The 23,903-nt window shown below is 46.2% G+C and overlaps 1 protein-coding gene across 4 annotated transcripts in view; it reads left to right on the forward strand.

The window, feature by feature from the left end:
- LOC144110012 (KICSTOR complex protein SZT2-like) overlaps positions 1–23,903 on the forward strand; it is a 195,938-nt gene that overhangs the window by 16,808 nt on the left and 155,227 nt on the right. For all 4 annotated transcript variants that reach the window (XM_077642815.1, XM_077642817.1, XM_077642814.1 and 1 more), the window contains 11 exons: positions 346–438; positions 1,295–1,432; positions 2,602–2,761; positions 3,939–4,162; positions 4,731–4,870; positions 9,498–9,646; positions 13,229–13,319; positions 14,769–14,948; positions 17,293–17,439; positions 19,842–19,916; positions 22,952–23,152. In XM_077642815.1, the coding sequence (XP_077498941.1) occupies positions 346–438; positions 1,295–1,432; positions 2,602–2,761; positions 3,939–4,162; positions 4,731–4,870; positions 9,498–9,646; positions 13,229–13,319; positions 14,769–14,948; positions 17,293–17,439; positions 19,842–19,916; positions 22,952–23,152 (1,598 nt within the window). The remainder of the gene's footprint in view (positions 1–345; positions 439–1,294; positions 1,433–2,601; positions 2,762–3,938; positions 4,163–4,730; positions 4,871–9,497; positions 9,647–13,228; positions 13,320–14,768; positions 14,949–17,292; positions 17,440–19,841; positions 19,917–22,951; positions 23,153–23,903) is intronic.

A 23,903-nucleotide genomic window follows, 5' to 3' on the forward strand; every position in this document is an offset into this window, starting at 1 on the left:
GTTACTAATTATTTAAAAATTTTAATGCTAGATGTTTGGAGGTCGAATTGAAATATCTGGGTCAATAATATTTGATTCTCAAATATTTGCTCAGGATTAGTTCTTTTTTCTTCTGCTGACTAGTTCCGTATTCCATTTGGCGATCTGAAGCAGAGTCTTGAATCCACGAAGGGGTTCAAAATCCATCTCGGGCAATGAGAACAGAGTATTTTTAGCCAGGTCGCCTTTTGAAACATGCTTTTAAGTGTGTGCAGCAAGAAAACATGCTGTGGATCGCCAATTAGTATGCGCCTTAAGTGTGGTACTAGTTCAGCAAGGACTCAATTGTGCGCTTTTAACATGCAGTTCAATGTTCCTGGGAGCTGTGTGGTGTTCCAGCCGGAGATCTACGTCACCGTCATCGCATACATACCGCACTACACACCTGCAGTGCAGCAGGTATGGTGGCTTGCATCAATATTCGTGTGTCAATATGGGTCGTCTTATAGTGAAATGAAAGCTCTTCTGAACAGACATTATGAGGAGCCCTCGAAATACAGTGTGTGGAATAGCTATTATGGCTGATGCTCCATCTCTCGTTTTAGCTCTCCTGTGCCCGCCCCTACGTTGCACTTATTTATCTATCTATTTGTTTATTTTATAAAATACTGCAGGCCTTAGCATGGCCCAAGTAGTAGGGAGGCACAAATAATAACAAAGCATAAGCACAGTTGTATATATAAATAAAAATGTACACCAAGAATAGTTTTGTCCGGACATGAAAAAAATGCATTCGCAGTGCACATCATACCAATCAAATGTGCTAACTCTGAAAATAAAAGAAAAATAGACAAAGAAATCACTGAAGTAATGAAAGGAATGCCGAAAACAAAGGAAGGCAAAGAACGTATACAGCAGTGGATCATCAAGACGGTTTGAACGAAACAAAAGATTAGATCAACACTGAGAAACAGGGTCGTAATGTTCTGTTCATTCAGTGAGAATGTACAGCACCCTTCAAAGGTCTGCGGGCCATTTTGGCATGAACAAGTAGTCCCTCTGCCAGGCTGTGCAGAGGCTATTTAGACCTGAAGCTTTGAGTGTTTTAGGCTCCGAGAAGGGCTGCCCTTTTGATTGCCCTAAGCATGTGCATAAAAAGGCCTACCAAATTTTTAGTAGTTTTTTTGTACTAGTTTGATTGCAGTTGCCAGTACAGTTGATGACTAGCCCTGCGTGCCAAAGAAAGTGAGTGTAGTTGCAGTGTGCCGGTTACCTCCTGCATGACAGTTCATTTCATTGCGGCATGTGACTGCAGGTCCTGATCCAGGGATGGCCATTGACTCCGGACAACTGTGGCCTCTTTCTGAGCAAGGTGTCAGCAGGGCTGAATGAAATCTGCATAGTCCTGGCCGAGGCAACAGCGGGTGTCGCTGAGCTGCACGACCAACTTAGGGTGAGTACTCCCTGTTGGGTGTACAGGGGTAGCACGCCTAATAGGAGTCGTCTAATTACTCATGTGCGAGATAGAATTAAAAGCATGACTTGCACTCATGAGGAGTATGACACTATTGCAGTGATTGGAGTATGACTTACACTCAGTTATGCACTGGGCCCTTCCGCGGTGGCTCAGTGGTTATGGCGCTCAGCTGCTGACCAGAAAGATGCGAGTTCGATCCCGGCAGTGGCAGTCGAATTTCGATGGAGGCGAAATTCTAGAGGCCCGTGTACTGTGCGATGTCAGTGCATGTTAAAGAACCCCAGGTGGTCGAAATTTCCGGAGCTTTTTACCACGGCGTCCCTCATAGCCTGAGTCGCTTTTGGACGTTAAACCCCCCATAAACCAACCATAAACCAAACTTATGCACTGGAAATTTTTTTTCTGTTGCCTTCCACAAGCGATGTGCCCTTGTATCATTTACCGTAAAGACCTAATTTTTGCAGGGGCTTAATTTTCACGTTTCTCATGAATTACATACCACAGCTCACGAGAAATGGGTCTTGCAAATGATTTTGGCAAGATCTCAACTTATAGTGCGGTGAAAAATGGCTGTGAGGCCAGCACACTACCCGTATGCTCAGGGACTTTGGCAGTCAGCTGCTGATCCCAAAGTAGAAGATTTGATCGTGGATGTGGTGAAATACAAAAATGAGTGCAATGTTGACGCATAGTAAAGAACCCCAGGTGGCCCAAGTTAATCCGGAGCCTTCCAGTACAGTGTCCCTCATAGCCCATATGTCGCTTCTGGATGCTAGACCTCACAGTTTACAATTTCTTAGTTTTAACTTCACTGCAGAAATAACAAAATTTGTTCCTGTACACAAATTGACTGCTCCCTTTTGTGTTAGAACTACCTTTTCAGTGACGATTTACAGCGAACGTGTTCACTGAAGATGGGCAATGAACTCATGTTCTGAAATTTAAAAAAATATTCTGTGAAGTTATCTGGGTCATGTTCTGTTTTAGCACATTGGCTGTTTGTTACATGCATCTTGCACTGCACATGTGGCATTTGCGCCGGGCTTTTTTCTGCCTTGGTGTTCTTATGGCCTGGAACTGCTTATTATGGAATGAAAGCATACATTTAGACTCATTGTTCTCATTTTCTTTCTCTGACGAAACAGCTCCAGTCTGAGAAGTTGACAGGGGGTCTGTTTGAGGAATGCGATGAGCAGGCATGCGCCACGCCGCTTGTCAATATGGTCTCCTCGGACGTGAGCACCCTGAGCATGCTGAGGTACGGCATGCTGGCCCTGCAGTTGCTGCCCGAAAACAGCAGTGCGGGTGAGTGTTCGCCAATTTCGACATCAAAAGAGCAAAGACCGGGGCTGCTGTACGTTATCACTGAAGTGTTGAACACTATGTCGTAAACATGACACGGGCAGAGAGTAACAACACAACTGACATTCACTGATAGCCGACTGCTGTCAGCTTAGCCGATAGCGATACATCTTGTGCATACTAGCTGTATTTCTCTCTGTCCCGGTTTTGTTTTACACATACTGCTAAGTGGTTAAAAAATACTAATTGTGTTGAAGACGCCCCTCCTCTGATCATGTAACACTAGGCCAAGACTGTCTACTCAGAATGAGAATATGGAAAAGACCCTCCTCACAGGCACACAAAAACAATGAAACACATTGAAGCAGTAGTGATGATAATGCAGACATCAAGAAAGAGCAGTCTACAGGTTGAGAAGTAAGGAAGAAAATGCTGATAAACGAAATGACAAAACTAACATCAATAGCCCATGAAATGTTGCAGTGACAAGAAAGTAAACGAAGGTGTACATTTGATGGCCTGAGGTGTGAGCATTGAGGAGGGTTTATTGGAACTGATGGTACATCAGGCAAAAGGCAAGAAACCTGTTCAGTAGTGTTCTTGTGAAAACTGCATGAATGCTTGTAGCTGTAGTTGTGTAAAGGGTTTTAACTGTTATTAATGGGAAAATTGTCATAGAATGTTGTTGGTGAAAACTCTGGTGACAGACGATTACGACAGACGGCGAGGCGAAGAGCACAGCTCTTCACATGTCACCTGCCACAGCTGGCAGGTGGTGTGCTATGCTGCTAGAGACCCTCCGGGATCTTCCCGTGTCAGCCACCTTCCGGTTGTCCATTCCTCCACTCTCGTCACGGCAGGTGGCGTTTCACTCTGCTACTTATTACCTGCCAACAGGCCACCTGTCGCACGCCGTAACACGTAACCTGTCAGGTGGCATGTTACGATGACGACGACTACGACGCAGAACGCAGGAACAGGCGCCTTAGAGCTGCGTTCTAAAATTTCTAGCTTGTTTTTGATCATTTTGGACAAATAATGATCGGTGCAGTCACGGCCATTAGTTTAGCCAGTTAATGCATTTGTGAAATGTTTTGCAATAGTGTCCGAGGCGTTTTTGTCCCACTTTTGTCCCACACAAAAGTGGAGATTGAAGTGACCTGTTTGCTGCCATGTCCAGGGATCGTGGTGATCACTGATGGCGTGATCAGCATCCCCAATGGACACCAACTGGAGTTGCTGCTGGGCAGCCTTCGGGGTGGCACGGTGGCTTGTTCCTTCCTGCAGCTGGGTGGCAGCTACCACGCCAAGAGCAGCCTCGGATACGTGCCCTACGATGACCTCATGCGCTTCATCGCGCGTGCCACCTTTGGGGCCTACCTGAACGGCTGCCTTGTCGGACCGGTCAGTTGTATTCTGCTCTCGGGGGGGTTGCGGTGTTGGGTTGCGCGGCGCAAGCACTGGGCAAGGGAAAACAAGAAAAACACTTTGGCCCTTTTACCCTTGACTGCTTACTATCTTTCTGGCTCTAGTTTAGATGTGTGAGCTGTGATACAGTGATAGTAAGTGTAGTGTATCGTGGGCTGCTTGTTGTTTAGAAGTGAGCAAGGTATGAAAATTACATGCAAGGTTACTTTTCTTGTGGTCTAAAAAACTGTTTCTATGTGCAGGCCATGTGTGATGTGTCATAAGTGTTAGTAACTTGCCATGCCTGTGTGTTTGCTTGAGCGTAGTCACATACAGCTCAAAGTTCAGCAGCATTTAATTCAGAAGTAATGTCAATGACTTTTTCTGTTATGCATATACGTACCAACCTTCATGCCCCTTTTGTCGTCATTAACTGTTCTCATCGATAAGATTTTTGTCGGGCATTATTTTGATGAGAGTGATGCTTTTTTGAGTTCTTTGTCAGATGACCTGCACCCTCCAATTGCAATCAGATGAGACTGGTTCAATGGTTGCTATCTTGCAGGATGACACCAGTGAGGCAACAGGCGCAGAGAACATCTTCCACAGGGCACTGCTCTTCTGGAGTTTTCAGGAAGAGTTCATCAACCAGCGACTTGAGTTGGCCAAGGATGCTGGGATGCAGTACAAGTTGCTGGCGTCCAAGTGAGTGGAGGTTGTGGGAGACCGAGAGGGAAAGAGGAAATATAATTTTCAGCATTCAGTCCAGAGCTGTAGCCACGTTACTACCACTCCTTTCCCAGCTCATCATGAATAAGGCCTCTAATTTTCTGTGGCAGAAAATTATAAATTCTACGAATTGAGGACAAAGAATCTGCAGTATTCAGTGGGAAGCCTCCCACGTGTTAACGCATACAGCCTTTCATGCAGCAACGGGCGCCATGCTGCTGCTTCTTGCTTTGTATTTTGTGCCCCTTCGGCCTTTTCTGTTTCCTTTTGTTCCCTTCCCTACTCCTCACTGTTCTTTCAATGCCTTTTCTACTTTCTCAATGGCCCATACTGCCTTTTTTCCACGTTTGTAGCTACTATCTCTCGCCATTGCATGCCATGTACTTTGCCTCGATGGTCAGGGTCACCATAAAGTTGGCTTTTTCTTGCATTTAAGAAGTCTGGTGGGTGAACTCACTGTGTGCATCTTGTAAGAGCGGCCAAAAAAAAATTGTGCAGTATTTATAGCTTGGTTCCAAATATATTGTGAACCACCTTCTGAAGCAGAGTAGTCAAGAAAAAAAACTCGTTATGCTTGTGCAAATACGTGTAATACTTATTTCGACAGGCGGCAGTATTGTGACTGATCCCATAGAAGCATGCAGCCACGTATCACCACCAGAGCTGCAGTGCTTGACGCAAGAGCTTCCTTGAGTGGATCAGGGAGCAAGCATGTCGAGGCATCAGCGGGAACGTTGTTCATTACCAGATTCTACTTATTAAGAAAAGAATACGGTAAAATTAATCACATTGCCATATTCTATCATTCGAGGCTATGTTCATCACCTCATTATCATAAAAAAAAAATAGAATGTGGTTGTTAACTTACAGTTCTGCGAAAAATGCTCAAATCCACGAATTTTCATTGACTTTTAGAGTTGCGGGAAATTCATGGATGTGTTAGATAAGGAGCATCAGTTAGATGTGTTGGAGCTACTTTGTCTGTGCTTCAAGCCAGCTGTCCCAAATGGTCAGATTGTAAGTTTCGGGAAAACGAACTTATGTGTCAGATGTAGTAGGAAATGTCTCGGGTGGAACTCTTGCTCATGCAAATGCGAGAGCACGATACTGGCCTCATGCAGAGACAGCGCTGAAGATAGAGCAATAGAATGTGTTGTTAACGTGAAATGCTGCTGGGAGATCTACTACTACTAATATATCTTGTAAAACCGAGAACTTGTTACACAGCTTTTTGGCAGTGGTCACGAGCTTCCCGTTGTTAAGTCGCATGTAATAAGGAAAGCTTGTGTCCGGTGAGAAAATCCAACGAGGGCCAAGATTTCAGCAAATCTGTTTTGAATTTTTTTCAGAAAATTGCAGTGTTGTTTTGCTGCTTTCTTGCCTTTTCCTTTCTTTTTAATTCTAAGTAGTGGTCACTTCACTCAAATTTCGAGGAAGGGCACACACATGCGCTTACATGACCAGAAGGTGACCGGAGTCTGAACTGCCAACTTCACATTCGCTTTAATCTGTAGGCTTATCTGAGCTAAGAGAAAATGTAAATGAATGCGAAACTTCCAAATAGAAGCAGCCTAAGCTTGCATTGCACTGCTGTCATTTTTTTATCGGTATCATCCGAAACCGAGTAAAGTCGCTGCTTTAGATTTATCAGACAGAATTTGTAATTCGGGATTATTGCACGTTACTTATTGCACGCTACCACGTGCAATAATCCCGAATTGTGTAATTTGACTGGGACTACGTCCTCCAGAATTTTCAGCTGCAGGGATGTATTTGAGTAGTTTTTAATAGAGGTTGTTATTCTATTTCAGAAGGTGTGTAACATTTGTGGTAGGTGGTCCACATTTATAGGAGTCCCGGCAGCTGCGGCTGGTGAGCCAGCGGAGCGGGCTGTTGGCGTTGCTGGCCAGGCCGGTTGCCGAATGCGTTCTGATCTGTGCGAGCGAGCTCTGCTCTTTACCAGCGCCGCTGACAATGTCAGCGCCACTACAGATGCTCCCCCCCCCCTAGCGCGATGCGCGATAAAATAAAAAAAATAAAACGGTATGTACAAGTTGCTACATGCTAATGAAGTTCAGGTCAGAGTTTGTGAAGGCCACTAGGCGGGAAAAAAAAACTCGGGCGGTCGAGCCTGGCTACTTTGCAAAGGGCGAGGGGTTCCAAAGGATGAGAATGATGGTACACAAAGCGGTGGTAACAAAGTGCTGGTCAAACCGTCAAAGAATCATGCAGGGCATCCGGGGTCTGAAGGCGCGGCTCAGGCGGGTGACCCTGGCTGTGGCGCTGGAGCCTAGCTTTCGGAGGGCATCAAGGGACGTGTGGTGGCAGTTGAAGGCAGCTAGGCGTGCTGTGGGCCATGAGATTCTCGTAACTGCTGCCGGGCGGAGCGGCCCTGTGCTCAGGCAGGCGGCTACAGGAGGTGCAGCAAAGTGCGAGGCAGGGGAATGGCTGAGGTGGATTGCATGTGAGTGTGACATGCGCGCTGCTGGCCGTGATGGGCTTGAACGCAGCGGGCGGCCGCATGAGCGACGCCCTTGCCACTGGCGCCGAGCCGTTCATGGAGGAGGACGCCGGCGAGGTAGCGGCAACCAGAGGCGCCCTCAGCACCGCGACAGCGACCAGGGGAACGTCCGTTGGCCTGGTCGGCCTAGGCATTTTGCTAGACGATGGCTGATGACGTGGAGCCTGGTTTAACTTGAATACAGGTGCTGGCAGTGGTGCGGGGTCCTTGTCAGGCAAAGTAGAGCTGGTGACAATTACCATGATTGGTACTGCTGACACCGGGTTGGCCTTCTTTACGTGCGCCGTAGGGCATTTAGGACATTGCGGACCTTTGGAGGGGCTGGGGGTGAGGCTAGCAGGCTTGGGTTGTGCAGAGAGCTCTTTAGCATAAGCTGACTGCGGCATCGATGTCACTGCAGAGGCCTGTGGAGCTGTTGGCTGCTGTGACGAGGCAGACGGGGATACCGAAAACAGCGACACGCATGCTGCTGCAGAGCAAGCCTTGTCGTCAGGAGGCAGTGGCGACAACGTCAGTGAAGGGCAGTGTGTTGAGCTGGTATTCAGCCTACTTCGTGCGTCGTGAAGAGGGACGGCTGGGCCGGAGACGCTGGGCTGTAGTGGCGGTGAGGCGGCCAGGGGCTGCCGAGATGGGCAGGGTTCTGACGAAAGCTGCATGGGCGAGAGCGAGGCTGGTGCGGGGCCAGCCGCTTGCGGCAGTGAAAGCGGGTCTGCAGCGTCCTAGAGTGGCAGTGGACAGGAGGAGGCGCCGAAGTCCAAATGAGCGGGCGGAGGGAAAGCCGAAGCAGCTCGGTTAGGGAATGCGGCCAGGGGTGGTGAGTCGAGTGGCGGCGCAGGTTCTGAGTCCGGAACAGCAGTGCAGAGAGTTGGCGGGAGCTCCCAGTCAAAGTACGCCGTCAGGCCCTTCTTGAAGTCGCCGTAAATGTCTGGGCCGGGAGGTGGCAACCGCAGATTTGTCAGGAGACTGGGTGGCAGTTCGCGGCTGGTGTGCTGATAGCGCAGCAGCTGGCTGGACACATGGTTGACATGAAAGTGCGAGCCGAGGAAGGAAGGTGCGCTGATAGGGCTGGAGGAGCTCACCGGATGTGATGGTAGGTGCGTACATGGCAGTGAGAAGAACCTGCCTAAAACCGGGCGCGAACAGCGGGCATGCAGCGGCAAGGCCAAGTGGAGGGACAGGATGGGCAGGAGCGCGGAGCCGGTGGGAGCGGTGTTGCGTGCGTCAGAGCTGTTGTCCAGAGTCACCAGATGTGGACGGTGATCCACATTTATTGGAGTCCCGATAGCCGCGGCTGGTGAGCCGGCGGAGCGGGCTGTTGTCGTTGCTGGCCAGGCCGGTTGCTGAATGCGTTCTGATCTGCGCGAGCGAGCTCTGCTTCTTCTTCATCAGCACCGCTGGCAATGCCAGCGGCGCTGCACGTTCAAAAGCCCATAGTTATCCGCGATTCTGTGTAAAAATGCAGATTTAAGCATTTTTCGCGGAATTGTGTTCTAGCAGCTATATTCAAATTTTTTACTGCAACTGTTGTTGTGGACATCAGCAGAAATGACATGACTAACTTACCTTATTTATGCAAATATAATGTGATAGGGGAGTTTGCAACCTCAGGAGAACTTAAAAGAAATATTATTTTGATTATGTAATAACGCAATCTTCAACTCGTTTGGTCCAGCCGTAGCTAAGGTCCCTTCCCAAATTGAAGAGGACATGGTATGCCAAAATACAGAATCAAGGCAGCGTAATTTAATGGTGTTATCCTTTCCATGCTCATAGCCACCTCTTTGCACTTGATTGCTACAGGCTTTAATCCAAGTTTTTTGAAAAGCTGGCTTCTCCTAGTCGCTTACAGTCCTGATGAGGAAGGTCGCATTAGCAGATTCTTACAGATTCTTTATTTTCAATTCGCGGAGTTGAATATTTTCTGCTGCAGAAAGTTAAGCACGTTAGCTATGTTTAGAGAGCTATGGCTGCACTTTTGTTCAATCATTTGGTCATTTGGTGCTAATTTTTGGCACAATCATTTGTGCCAGTTGCAATTTGGTGCAACCATTTTGGCTCATTTGGTGCACCACTGTCGCCCAGGGGCAACGCAGCGTTTGAGCAGAACCTGAGCTGCATGCCGCAGCTGCGCAAGAAACAGTCCGACGGCAACCTGAACACGTCACTGTCGAGCGTCCTCTCCAGCAAGCTCCGTGAAGGCTACGCCCTGCGGACCATCTCCACAGCCAAAGGTCGGTTGGCATCACAACAGCCATTGCCTACGACGAAATTTGCTCATTCAAAACTGTTCTGTGCCTTTTTGTGTCCAAAGATGCATGGCCATATTAAGAACTTGGGCAAGCTTTCAGATTTGTCATGTTTTCATACTTTGGCACGATTTTTGTGGTCACTTGGTGGTTATGGTGTATGAGTGCTGAACTATAGTTTATTGAATCAAATACTGAACTCGGTGGCCGTATTGTAATGGATTAAAAATACAAAGAAACGCGTTTGTAGTTCATGTCCAGGGGAAAAAATTAATTTAGAGACCTCAGCTATGGCGTCCCTGATAGCCCACTATATAAAAGACATTAAATCCCACAGACCATAACCATTTAGAAGTATGGGAAGCTGGGCAAGTTGGTTACTACTATCCATGGTAAAATAGCGCAGAAAAACACGAGGACGGAACAAACACGACGACACGAGCGCTGACTTTCAACTGGTGATTTATTACGCACATGTGTACATATATACTATTCCCGCCAAACACTAACCAGAACAAAAAAATATTGAAGAAATACTGCGTCATCACTGAACATCTTAAACCTACATTTCTACAAATACATGCTCCAAAAAGGTGATTTCGCGGTTAGCCAGTGATAATGAGGGCTTGCTAATGCATGCTGCACCCCCGTTGTCAATGTGATATGCCTCTACTTTTTCCCTTACTATCTGATCCTTATGTTTGAATGACGGATGTCTGATGAAGCAATGGTGCGCACGTGTGCTTAGGTTGCCTGCAGTGCAGCGCCAAATTCGAACTGGCTGCCCTGTCCAAAGAATTGTAATGCTTCCTCAGGTGTTCGTTGAGACAATGCCCAGTCTGGCCAACATACCATCCACCGCACGAAAAAGGAATCTTGCATACAACACCTTCGACGCACTCAACCTTCCTCTCTACGTGTGCTGTGGTACAACAACCACCGATCCTCTTTCCTAGTAAGGCCTCTTGCTTCCGCTGCACAGCTCGGCAAATGTTGCTTAATTTTCTGCAAGACGAAAATACAACATCAATTTGAAATTTTCACCCCACTTTCTTCAGACGGTGTGATAATGCGTGGACGTAAGGGATGACAGCAATCTTCCGGTGCTTTGAGACTTCGTTCTCCTGAGGAACACGCTTATGGTTCGATTTGATTTGGCCATCAACCTTTCACATAACCTTCCATAGTTGCCTTAGGAAAACCAGCGTCCTTACGCCTGGAAATTTGACCTAGCACACCTTCCTCAATCAGATGGACACACGACTTGGTGAGAGCAGCGCGAACACAAGACAGGGCTATGCCATCCTTTACCAGCTTAGAATGCCCAGACTGAAAGCTGAGTAAGGGCTTGGCGGAGCGAGGCGAATACAGCCAGCAAACGTGTCCGGGCTCAAGTCTCAGCTCCACATCCAAGAACTGTATCGTACCTTGGTTAACGGTCTCCGTGGTGAAAGCAAGTCCTTGACCATTTCTGACAAATGTGTTCACGACATCCTGCGTGCATTCTTCGTTTTCTACAAAAACGAGGTAATTGTCCACGTATCTGTGTACTTTCAGTACACCGTCCGGTAACTCTCCTGCAATTGCGTTGTCAATTCTGCTAAGGAACAAGTCACTTAGCAGCGGAGCCACGCGAGAACCAATGCATATCCCGGTACGCTTATAAACACACCGTCATTCCATGCAACAATGGCAGACCGGAGGTACATACTGAGTGACCGCTGGAAGCAAAACATGCTACCTGTCAGCCATGGCAGGCGGCATAAAGATACGTGAAGAACTGCACTTAAATTTCGCATTGACGGCTATTGTAGTCATCTGTCTGTCTTTTTATTTTTTCTGGTATTATTAGGCTTGCGGGTTCATTTTTTTTTTCTTGAATGCGCTGTATTGTCTTAGGTACAACACTACCGCATTTACACCATTGTAAGTCGTAACTATTTTTCAAAATTTGAAAATCCAAAGTTGGGGGGGGGACAGCTTAAAATTGAAACAAAGCATCGCACCATAAATAAAGGTGAGACGAACGAGATATCAGGCATGCTACAGCGTGGTTGCATTTTTGCTGCATGGCTCCATTGCATCGCTTTTGGTACTGGCCTTGAGCAGCTGCTATGTCAACGCGCAGAACCGGCATCCCCACCTCATGCAAGGTGGCCGGTGGTGACTGTCGATAAGCATCAAACCGGCACCAGCCCACTCCCCACACATGGCTGCAGATTGTGGCTGCTGATAAGCGGCGGTGGCCCGATAATGCATTTGCATTCTACTCTTAATAGGCGTCGTTCAAGTTTTTTTTTGTTTACCTTCAACCGCGCACTCGGCGCTCAAGGGAGCGTCGATGATGGAAGGGCCGTTGTTCCAATCACGGCAGCACCGCCACTCGGAAGTGCAGCGGCGCTGGGGGGAGTGTCGGTAGCCGACGGAAGAGCCGACGCCGCTCACGCGTAGTTTCTCTTTGGCTCTGACGCAATTGACTATTGCTGGCCGCGTTTCACAAGTTTTTAGTGTGGTGGCTAGTCATTTGTGCTACGGGTCTGGTAAGCGACTGGCACTCGTTCACGGCTACATTCAAGATGTCTGTCATTCTTTATGCCGAAGAAACTAACAACTGCGCGCAAGGCCGCAAGTTCGACATTCGCAACGGGTGGTACATGTGTGGCAGGCAGCTGCAGCGAGGCAAATTTTTGCAGCTCTTCCACGCGATATCGTGATGTGGCTGTTTTGGGAAGTGCAGGATTTTGATGCACGGCGATGTTAGAACAACGAGCTGTGGGACCGCAGTAGCGATTACAACGGCAGCGCTAGTGAGGACGATGGCGCAAGTGTGGACGAGTAGTCCAGTGACTAATACATTTTCATTTTGGAATGTGCCCACAGGCACGCCCGCGCACAGCAGCTGATAGTGGCTGGCACTAAGTGGAGGCTGCAGGATAGTGCTATCGTGTTTTATTATTAAAGGCCAAGTGCAAACGACTTCCAAGTTTTTTTTTTAAGAAATGTGATGTAGGGGGGTTCGACTTACATTCGAGTTGACTTACAATCGTTTAAATACGGTACTTGCTGGCTTAATAAGGGATATTGATTGTCTTTTTACTGGGAGAGCACTTCGAGACGGTTACCAGGTGGACCTTCAAAACTGAATTTTAGGACTGTAATAACCATTCAGCAATGGTTGAGGTTGAGCCTTGCAGAAAAAATTTTTTTTTCTACATAAAAATAAAAGGAATATCTGACAGAATTCGCACTTCTTTTTTCTCCACAAGAATGGCAAAATGGAATTAATGCCAAGTGGCAGTACTTGAGAGATTTTCAGCTATTTGTGATTACTAACTTAGGCTGATTGTAAAGGCAGTGCTGTGATTATCGACATGCACTGCTGCAGCAAGGCAGGCTGGATTTGAATTTGTTCAGAGCATTTGTTCAGTTTGATTGTGTCTTAATTGTGCATATTTCCCACTCCTGTTCTAATACTGATTGTATACTTACATTGTCAAAGTTCCATTGCAGTGAGTGTTTTGTGCTGTGACCTTCACTTATGTAGGTGTGTTGTTGTTGCTGTTTCAGGTGAACTGGAGATCAAGCTAGTGCTCCCGTGGAAGTTTGATGTCAACATTGAGTATGTTGTTATGGTTCCCTGGCAGTCATCAAACAAGAAGTGAGTTGCTTTGAATTCTGAAGTTTGCGCAGCGGAACGGCATTTGTAATGCAGCAGCGGCCTTTTGTTTTCTGAATAGTTAATTCGCTGAATTAAGTCATGTCATACCGGGCTGTTTACACTGAGTTGGTCATTTTCATTTTTATTGTTTGCGACAGTTGATTGGTTTGTCGCAGGCGTTCACGAATACGTGAATTTAGAATATGTTTATTATTTGATTCATACTTGAATCAAGAAATAGATATTCGAGAGTTTTCAAATTTATTTGGCTGCAGCTGAGTACCACCAGCTTTCATAAATTCAGTCCATGGCAAAACCACAGTATCCAGGCAAATTATAGTAAGATTAAAGTTAAATCGCAAGGAAAGCCATTAAAAGGCACCTTCCTCGATTTCTTCTTCTTTGTCGCTTGGGCTGGTCACACTCGATCATGTGAGGCTTGGACCTCGTGTGAAATTCCTCAAGCAGGCTCTCCCACATATGGCGCCCGAGGAGAACCAGACGGCTGACCACCCGCTTGGAACAATCATAACGCTAAAGCGTGCACTTTTTTTTTGATCCTTCCGTAATTTGTTACACACTTAATGCCCACACCTAGTGGCACTCATTCTGTCGCCTTCACAACTCTTCTGGTGTGGGCTCCGGATTGGGAATTTCTCCTGGTCTCTTGAAGTCCAAATTAACGAGGTTTACTACCTGTCACGTTATTTTTAGTTGCCATTCATATGTGAAATTATGGCTTCCTTTTTGTCGCTCATTTTGCATGACCGCATTACAGGTTGCATACTGTAAGGCGTACTATATTGCAGTCATTTCGTAGTGACGATGCGCTAGGAATGCATGTTTTATCTTACTGAACAGGTATTTGATATTTGAAGGATTTTTTTTTAAATTTGTTTTCGGTTCATATTCGAAAACTTTAGGATTTGCATGTTCATAGTTTGCAGCGCAGGCAGCACAATAATACAGTGGTTGGCCGATTTTGCGGACTCCAGTAATTGGGACTTGCATGATATTTTGGAGGTTTGTTGAGGAACTGTCACACACCTCATAGGAAAGTGTACGTATTCACTATCGCTATTTCGGACTCTGGGGAGTCCAATAGTTTGCTTTCCCAACTACTAGAACATGCACCAGCAGTACTGTAGAGGTCGTTTTTCAACCGATAATGTGCTTAATATAGATGCGAGCAGGCATCGCTGCTACAACTGACCTTTTTTTTGTCGCTGTAGAAGGCGCCATCTGGTATTTAAGTGGAGTCAGTCACGCGGACTTTCAATGCTCTTTTAACAGGTTGGGAAGAGTGCAAACTTCTCAGCTAAGAGAAATACATGGACTAAGTTGTCAATATAAATTTCTATTATATGTACTATGCCACCAAATTCCCTCCAGAAAGAGAGAAAGGCATTGGTGCCTAATAGGTGCTGAGCCCCGCATTAACGTTTGCAGCCGCGACTCGTCGGGGAGCGGTTCTCAGCCCAAGCAGCGTGCGGGCTGCAAATTTGAGGTGTATGTGGAGGCCAGCTACGACTTCCTGCACGATGTCACCTGCGAGTACTTCAAGTCGAACAAGACCCGGAGCCCCTTCCGCCTTATGGTCGCCCAGCAGTACTGGAACGCTCTCAAAAAGTGAGTGCCACATCTTCTTTTATTTTTTTACTGCTTCTCCAATTTTAACGCGCACTCCTTTACCTGTTCCTCTTTTTTCTGCTAGCTCCTTTGGTTTTGTTAACTGCCTTGTTGTTGTTTTGCTGATGGACCTGCAATGCAGTGTGGTTTTGGTGCAGTTTGTTTTCTGAAAAGAATGTTGACTCGGGTTTAAAGGGGGTTCTCAGTGGAACGAAGAAGATGGTCCAGCACCGACGCCAACGACGACGAAACGCTTGCGCCCCCGTTTACTGTGGTAAAGAAGAAGAAGAAGAAGAAGGCCGTCTGATGCTTGTGCTGGAACGCTGCCGCTTGTGTCCCAGTCTCTCGCCTCACTGGCTCGTAGATTACTTGTGCTAAGGTCTTCGTCGCCGGCGCTTTTAATGTGCCAATAAACTGCCCTACATTTGCTGGAGGTGCTGGAGTGTTTGGTGGAGTGTTTTTTTTTTTAGCTTGGGGGAATCCCAACAGTCTTCAGAAGTTTCCAAGGAAACCCGAGTGCCGTGGTTTCCCTTCTTCTCTGCCTTACATGCTTGCAAAATAAAGAGCATGCTAATACAGCCCTTCGAAAAATGCCCAAATTTAATAAAAATCCCTGGTTGTGTTGTGAAACAGTCTGCTATGAGCAATTGCAGCATGATCGTTCCAAAAAAATGGCTGTGGCTCTATTCGGCTGCGCCAGGCTATATGGATCGAAAGCTTGATTAAGCATGGTTAGACGCCGCTGCCCTTTTCTGCTTGAGATACTCTTGTTGCCTGTGCTGCTGCTTCTCCAGATGTACCTCCCTTTTTTCGTCGATTTCATCAACTCGACGAGACCGCTTTCGCGACTTATCTCTAGCCAACGCGGCTTCGTGGCGCTTTCTGTCATAGGGATTGCTAGAAGCAGACCGACGCCTCCAATGCTCAGTCGAAGAACTCTTCCCGGTGATCGGTTCTGGCTCCGTGTCTCTGTGGTGTCTAAGCGGTGAGCGCTGACCTTTATTGAGAAAGAGCGAATCACGTGATTAGTCACGTGACACAACTGGTGAAAGCGAGCAGTCGGAGTGGCGGTTGGCGCAGCAGCTGAATGAGCGGTAACAGCTGCGACAAGTCACGTGGTATGACGTCACAGCCACACCTGCTCACTGCAGGTGTGGCTGTGACTTCATACCGCTATTTGACCAGCTAGAGGTCAAATCCAAGCGTCATTTGACCTTCAGCTTTGCATGCGAGAAGTCTTTGCTCCAAAAAAAGATTGATAAAAGGAGGGAAGGGGGGGGACGTTGGGTTGAGGCATGCAGGAACTTAGGTTCTGGGGGAACTCAAAAAGTGCTCCAAGGAACTGAGGGAATCCGTGGAACACACTTAATGAGCCTCTGTTTTATAATTAATTGCAGTCTAGGTTATGGAATGAAGGAATAAAATGTTATTTAACTGAAAAATCTTTCAAGCTGATGTTTTACGCCATGTATGACCATTATCCCACATTTTAAGGGAAGTCAGTCACAACTTGAGTTTTGCATGAAGCACTGTACCTTTATATTTGCAAGTCATGTTCTTCTTGATACTAGCTTGAGCTACTGCTTTTTGAAAGCTTTGTATAACTCTGTGCTGAGAGAGTCAACGAAGCATTGCAATACTGCTTTAGCATTAGATGTCCGAAATTGTTTCCACATTAAGCAAATGCAAAGCAGCGGCAGTGATGGGTAAGACTTCTTCAGTTCTTCATTTGTTACCCACTATTATTGCTGCTTTTATTGAAATGTTATGCATTTTTAGACCATGTTTGGTGCTTAAAAATATTTGTGAATAGTAATGCTGAACATTAGTGTGGTGTATTTTCTTATTTTTTTTATTCATGACTACTCATGTTGATCGTATTTGCTCATGTGTAAATGCTGGTCAGCTAGGCATTGTGACATTTGGAGGGCCTTCAATAATAGTGGGCATGGCTGTAGTGATGTTTTTAATAAAGTGAAAAGAATGTTGCCTGCCTTCGATATGATTGTTGTTAGGTTTTACCATGATTATGATGCCAGCTTCTGCTGGCTACCTATAAGTTGAACCTGTAAGTTCACACAACAGCACTGTTTGATCTGACATAGTGCGTTTCTCGTTTTCTTGTCACAGTAAAACATTCTTTGATATAAGGTATGAATAGCTGAAGCTCACATTTAGTTTGATGTATCCGGTGATTTGTTAAACCGACAGCCGTTTTAGAATGGCAGCCATTTTAGAATTTGAGAACATTTTAGAACGACAGCCATTTTAGAAATGACGGTGTGAAATCGATGAGGTGAGGCGAGTATAGCACCACACGTGCTCCCCTCGGCTCATTGTGCAGCATCTCGAGCACGGACCAACTGCTGGTGCATCTGCACTCGTTCAACCAGAACCCGATTTACTACTCGGTGCCCGAGAGTTTCCGCAATGGTGTGCCACTCTTCGTGATGCCCTCCAACTCCTCCGGCCACCCAGTCCTCTCTTCCAAGTGAGTCCGTGAAAGGCATGCCCGGTGTTTGGGGGCTCATTTGTCTGCCCAAGGGCCGGGTTCCTGCGGTCGCTTATTTCAGCCTGTGAAGACCTGTGGCAAAGGAAAGCACTGTTGCATTACTAACTAAGCACTGCTAATAAATCAACTAATAAAGGAAATTATTAATACGATAGCATTAAAGGTCTCGTCCAGAATATCCGGTGTCAGAGTTGTCGGCGTTGTGGCCGAAAAATCACGAGCATGATTCTGGCAGGTGATGCGCATAGAGCAACCTCTAGGAGGCAGGTGGGCCACCTATGTCACGTGACCTTGCAGCGTCATCACAGCCTGCCGCCTGGATAATGACCAAACTGCCCACTATGGCATGTGCCAGTTTAATTAATGATTGGTCGCTCGGAAAGATCAACCTGGGCCTCCCAAGACCCACCGCTGGGAGCACCTACCATCGCAGGACAATGGAGCATCGCTTAACCGCTGCACCATTGCGCCAGGAGGGGTATGAGGACTCGCAGGGGTCTGTGAATGTAATGTAGAGAATGTGGATCAGTGAATGTAAAGTAGAGAATGACCTTCTGCATATACGGGAAATAACCCACTACAGTATTTCGTCATACCGTTAAGTAAATTATTAGTTGATTTGATTTGTAGGTCCGCTGCGATGGGTCAGTGATTAGAGTGCCCGGCTGCCGAGCCCGAGGATGCAGCTTCACTCCCAGTCGCGGCAGCTGTGCTTCGATGGAGGCGAAATGCAAAAGACACCCTTGTGCTGTGCGATGTCAGTGTATGTTAAGGAATCCCAGGTGGTTAAACAAATCCGGAGCCTTTCATTACGGTGTCCCTCGTAGTCCATATATCGTTTTCGGATGTTACACTCAATATACTGATTTGAATTCAATTAGTTTAATATATTAGAGACACTCTGTCCAATTGGTTGCTTTCATGATGATGTGATGAGCCTGCAGTTGAAAATGTCCAGGCTTTTCAGCCTGCCCATATGAAGCTGTTAGCATCTATAGCTTTGTTGTGGTGCGTGTTGGTTTGTTTTGAAGATGAATTAAAAAAAGGAAATAATGTATTTTCGTGCATATTACTCTCTTTCTATGTAGCCTTCACCTATAATTCGGGACCACAGGACAGGAGTTTCATCCGCACACTTGTGTGTAGAAAATGCAACTACTTTTTATAACTCTACAGACACTACTTTGTTTTTGGGACACGTTTATTTTGAGATGCTAATGCCATTCTCAATCCACGATCGCATTCAGTCATTGTGGTCACTGCCCTTTTCGTAAGCATAATTTTCGCTGTTTTCTGATCCATGTAGCTTGTGATTATTGGAACGCTTCTCAACAATTTTGGAATACTTCTCAACGCTTTTGGGCACCATGTCCACACAGATTAATCTCCGCACTTTTGTAACCGATTGGCACAACAGAACATCGATGATGATGGGTGTTGTGGATTCTCCAAGGGATCATGCGAATTGCTTTGAACATGACCCTTTACCTTTTTCCCCCGAGATCCGCATGTAGCTCGCACCTCTACTTTTCGATCACGTTCCTTCATTGTTGGCACTGCTAATACACGTGAAATACAGCAAACCTGTGACTACTCGATGAGCCGCACATCCCTAAGTGGGACAGCAGTGTTAACCGAAGGGTCTATTGCTCAAAAAATGGTTTCAAGGACATTTCAACAATGTGAAAGTGATCTATACTATTCCAGATTTGCAAAGCCTTTTGCTACAGTTTTTTTAGCTTATGTGTCCACTTAGCATGTAAATGTCACATTATTATTATTATCTATTGATAGTGTGAGGGAGTTTTATGAAGAGCTGTAAATATTAATATCGTCAGTTTGGTAATGGCTTGTCTGGTTGGCACCACATTGGTTTTTTTTGTGGTTACAACTTTGGTTTGGTTTATGAGCGTTTAACGTCCCAAAGCGACTCAGGCCATGAGGGACGCCGTAGTGGAGGGCTCCGGAAATTTTGATCACCTGGGGTTCTTTAACGTGCACTGACATCGCACAGTACATGGGCTTCTAGAATTTCGCCTCCATAGAAATTCGACCGCCGCGGCCGGGATCGAACCCGCGTCTTTTGGGCCAGCAGCTGAGCGCCATAACCACTCAGCCACCGCGGCGGCCCAGGTTACGACTTTGTATATGTAATTAGAACAACATTGGTTATGCGACTTACACAGAAAAGCTCATACGAACAAGTCTGCTCTGTATGCAGACTGTGGTCTGTTGCATGATGTCATGCTCTTGTTTGCTCTTTGAATGGGCATCATAATAGGGCTTGTGAACTACACTAGTACATGGAGATGTTTTTATTCTCTTGAACTGTGGCAGCATGTGGTTAAGTGAGCGCTTTTTTTTTTCCTTGTGCTTTGCAGCTTGAAGAACAACAGTGCATACGCACCTTTCTTGGCCTTCTGGAAACCAGTCTCCATGTTGGACATCAGCATTTGGTGGGTTCCTTGCCTGGTTATTGGGGCGACTGTGTGCTTTTTATGGATTGTAAGTGCTGCTGTCTGTTGGTAACTGAATAATTTTGCTTTCTTTAATTAATTGACCAATGGTTCTGTGGCATGGTCATGGTTGTTATATCACTAAGGCTTCACTCTTTCTAGTGTAGCCATTGCTTTAAATATATATGAAGGCATCGTTGCAAGTCTAATACAAATAACAGGCGATAGGTGAAAACATGAAGCAGTAGAACCCCCTGATGTTTTTTTTCACGGGATTGTGAAAAAAAAAAAATGCTTACCAGCCAGGAAACATAGTAGCTGGGGAGCGTGTGCGAAAAAAAAGAAAATGTAGATTGCTGTCCGTTGTCTTTCTTTTTTTTTCATTTCTTTTGAGGACAACATGCCTCTTCGGCATTTGCAAGGCATTGTTGCTATCGTGATTGTTCGCATGTGCAGAATGTCCAGTAAACGCCTTGCGATGCTTCTCTGCGTGAGCAGCTGTTGATGCAAGGGAGGCAGCAGTGAACAGAATGGGCCACTGAATAGTTTGGGCAGGCTTGTGTGATTAATGTTTTCATAGTAGCCGCTGTAATCTCGAACAATACTTGTTGATTGGAACCTAGAAATCACGTGTTTAAGCAGCGAGTGTCAAGGCAAACGTGGATGACAGAAACATGCCTTGGAGCCAGCCTGTGCAACTAATCTCATAGAGCGACACCCGTGCAGCGGTTACCGCGACTTAGTTTCGTTTTCTTGCCTTTGGTCATTCGGGCTCACGCCGCAGCAGGGATGAAAGAGCACAAGTGTAACAACCACAGCAAGATTCATGCTGCCCATAAGTGTGTTCGCCGTCAGCTTGGGTGCAACATGCCGGAAACCGCCAACACTATGGCGGCCAAGCGCTGACGGAGCCTGGAGTCCGGCTTTCGCCGGCGTGCTGCCGCCATTTCACGCGCGCTAAATCTAGCCAGTCAAAATGCCAGCTTGGGTAAAGCACTATCGCAAAGTGGCATTCGTGACGGAAAGCTGCCACAGTTGTGACTTAACAGCCGAGTTTGTATTGCATGGGTTTCTGTGGGAGCTTTGACGGGACTGGCTCAAGGAAACATAACAGCCGGGAAAACGCGGCACCCCGGTATTTAGCACCAGGGTTCTACCGTATATGGCTGTATATCGCACCTAAATTGAATGTTCTGTCTTAAACTTTTCTCTCTTTCAGGCACGCTTCCTTGTGGCTAATGCACTCGAGAGTGGTGATGGCACACAACGTGATCATGTTTGCGGGAGGATTCAGAGGTCATTTCGTCGTGTGCCTGAAAATGACAAATTGTTAAGACTGGCTGTCTTTTTGACATTTCACAGAGGCATTCTAAAAGCTTGGCAACTGTGGGGCCTCTATCTGCGCCTGTATGGAAAACTGTATTTATTGTGCATGGGTATTAAGGGACAAGAGAAGGGTCCTACTGCCCAGCCTTGCCACTGAGGTTGCACTGCACAATAGAGCATCTCCTTAAATGGCACAACTGGGTGTACACAGTCTTGCCTCACTCCCTAATCATGACTAGCTTTCCCTTGCCTGAGTTTGACCTGCTTTACCTCTCTGTTGTTAGCTTCAACCTTCTATCTTCGATTGAATACTCACACCTTCTGTTTGATTTGGTGGTATTTTGTTTGAAAGCTGCTATTTAGTAGCCGCATACATCTACTGTCTATTGGTGTTTAGTGCTCACTGCTTCTTTAGTAGGGGTGTGCGAATATTTGAAATTTTTGAAAAGCGAATTTACTATTCTCCTATTCGGTTATTGGAACTAATAAAAAAAATTTATGTACCGTGGTGATGGCTTAGTGGTCTGATCATCTGCCTCGCATGTGGGAGGTGTGGGGTTTAATCCCCAATGCTGCCGGGTACCCACCAGTGATACAGTGGGTACAAGCTTTCCCGTGGTCTGGTGCTTATTTAAAATGAAATGCTTGGGAAATGGGTCTTTGACCCCACCTTGAGTAGAAAATACCTTGTGCCATGGTGCTCTTTGGCCACAGATGCCCTTGCACCTTAAAAATCCATAATCATCATCATCATCAAAATAATGTATGCTCAAAATTGTGCAAAACGAATCGAATGTGTTCTCAACTTTTCAAACACTTTTCGAATAATTGGCACAAGGTTCGTATAAGGCCAGCCATATTTTTCTTTGATGACTGGCCCACACCAAAGCAGCATACCATCCTGCCAAGGCCAGTATGCGTGGGATCAAAGATTCAACACCATTACACGGGCCATTCATGTGACGGTGTTCATAATGTTCGTACGTGGCCTCTAAGAGTGGATGATGTGGCAGTGGTCAGGAAAGTTCAGCAGTTGCGTAACTGTCGACTGTCTCATGTCTTCAGGGGTTGCTTTAGCTTATTCTCTTTCGTCATCAATAGTAAAATGTAATTTTTCTATGTGTATAACTTGACGGTCTTGTACTGCCTCAGTGTTGCGACCCCTTGATGGGACACTTTAGCTTTAGCTCCATAAGCTATAGCACTGTTTTGCAGCGCCACTGCTGGCGCTTCAATGTTTCGCACAATTGCTAGTTTTGTACAATGTTCGCACCAGTACCGAATATTAGCATAAATATTGAATTTGTATTGAATTCTGGTTTTAGCCACACTATTCTTGTTTCATTTGGCTGTGAATCCACACTATTGTATTCAATTCGGTTCGGAAAAAGTACTATTTGCACACCTCTATTCTTTAACCTTGTTCTCTGCTTGAAATTTCGGCATGTCACATTCATTCAGTTGCAGGTCTTTTGATTGATAGAATGAGGCTCTTGTTAACTTGAAGCAGAGCTCTGCTACCTGAATATCGAAATGTCAGTGTAGATAGACAAACATGGCAAACCACTGCACCACAATCTGAGTCATGCATTTGTTCTGCTATTCCATTCTGAGTCTTCATTATGCCTGTCTTCATTGCGAGTGAGCGAAGTAGTTCTGGACTGGGCCGCTCCTCGGTGCCATCATGGTGGTGGGGGGTGTCCGTGCAGGCAGCGGTGGATGCACATGCACCGGGTGGGGATGCTGCTAGAGCATGACCTGCCCCTGCCCAAGCACCTGCAGCAGCCCAACAGCAGTGGCCGCTATGACTCAGTCCAGTGCCGGCAAGCCCTGCATCGCCTCTTCGCCCTGCTACGAGACCGCTCCAGCTTTGTGCTGGCCGATGGACACTCCTACGTCACCTTCCTCGGGTCAGAACTCATTACTTTTCAGCTGCGGGTGGAGGGGGGCTGTTTATTTCCTCTTTGAACGGGACAGTAAAGGCAGTTCATTGGTCACGTAACTCGCATTCTGTTTTTGAACCTGTGAAACCTGATCGAACAGTGTGATGTCACGAGTGTAAAAGTCCTTTGAGATACAGAGTTAGCTGCTGTGGTGGCTTGAGACTTTAAGTGAAAATGTGTGCTCCGTAGCTCAGAGAAAAATGCATCGGTTTGGACCGTGCGATCGATGTCGGATGTGCTGACACTCTCTTGTGTCATCGTGCTGAGCTCTTGTCTTTGGGAAGATTTAAGTTGCCCATGGCCACCGACAATTTTGAATGGCAACGCTGACCTCGGACGTCATTTTAAAATAACTAACAGTTCGTTCAAATTCAGCATGGCATGCAGTTGGGCTAGTTGCTTCATTGTTATTTAGAACCTTAGTGCAAGTGGATGCTAAAAAACAAGGTTAGGTAACACATGTGCTGCCCGTTATTAATGTTTTTTGTGTTCCACTGAGTAGTTCTAACATTCTGTATTGTTTGAATTTTTACAAATCGGTATTTCTTGCTTTATTCATAATATGCACAACTATACATCATAGGCATACTTTGTTTATTGGCCTTGGGCATTGTTTCGAAACTCTTGGCTGAAGGTTCAAACTTTGTCTACCATCCTGCTGGCTCGTGCGCATCAGATCAAACTTCAGTGAGTGTACCAAATGCCTCAGAAATCAATG

Source organism: Amblyomma americanum, chromosome 11 (genome assembly GCF_052857255.1).
Source record: "Amblyomma americanum isolate KBUSLIRL-KWMA chromosome 11, ASM5285725v1, whole genome shotgun sequence".
NCBI classification, from domain to species: domain Eukaryota; kingdom Metazoa; phylum Arthropoda; class Arachnida; order Ixodida; family Ixodidae; genus Amblyomma; species Amblyomma americanum.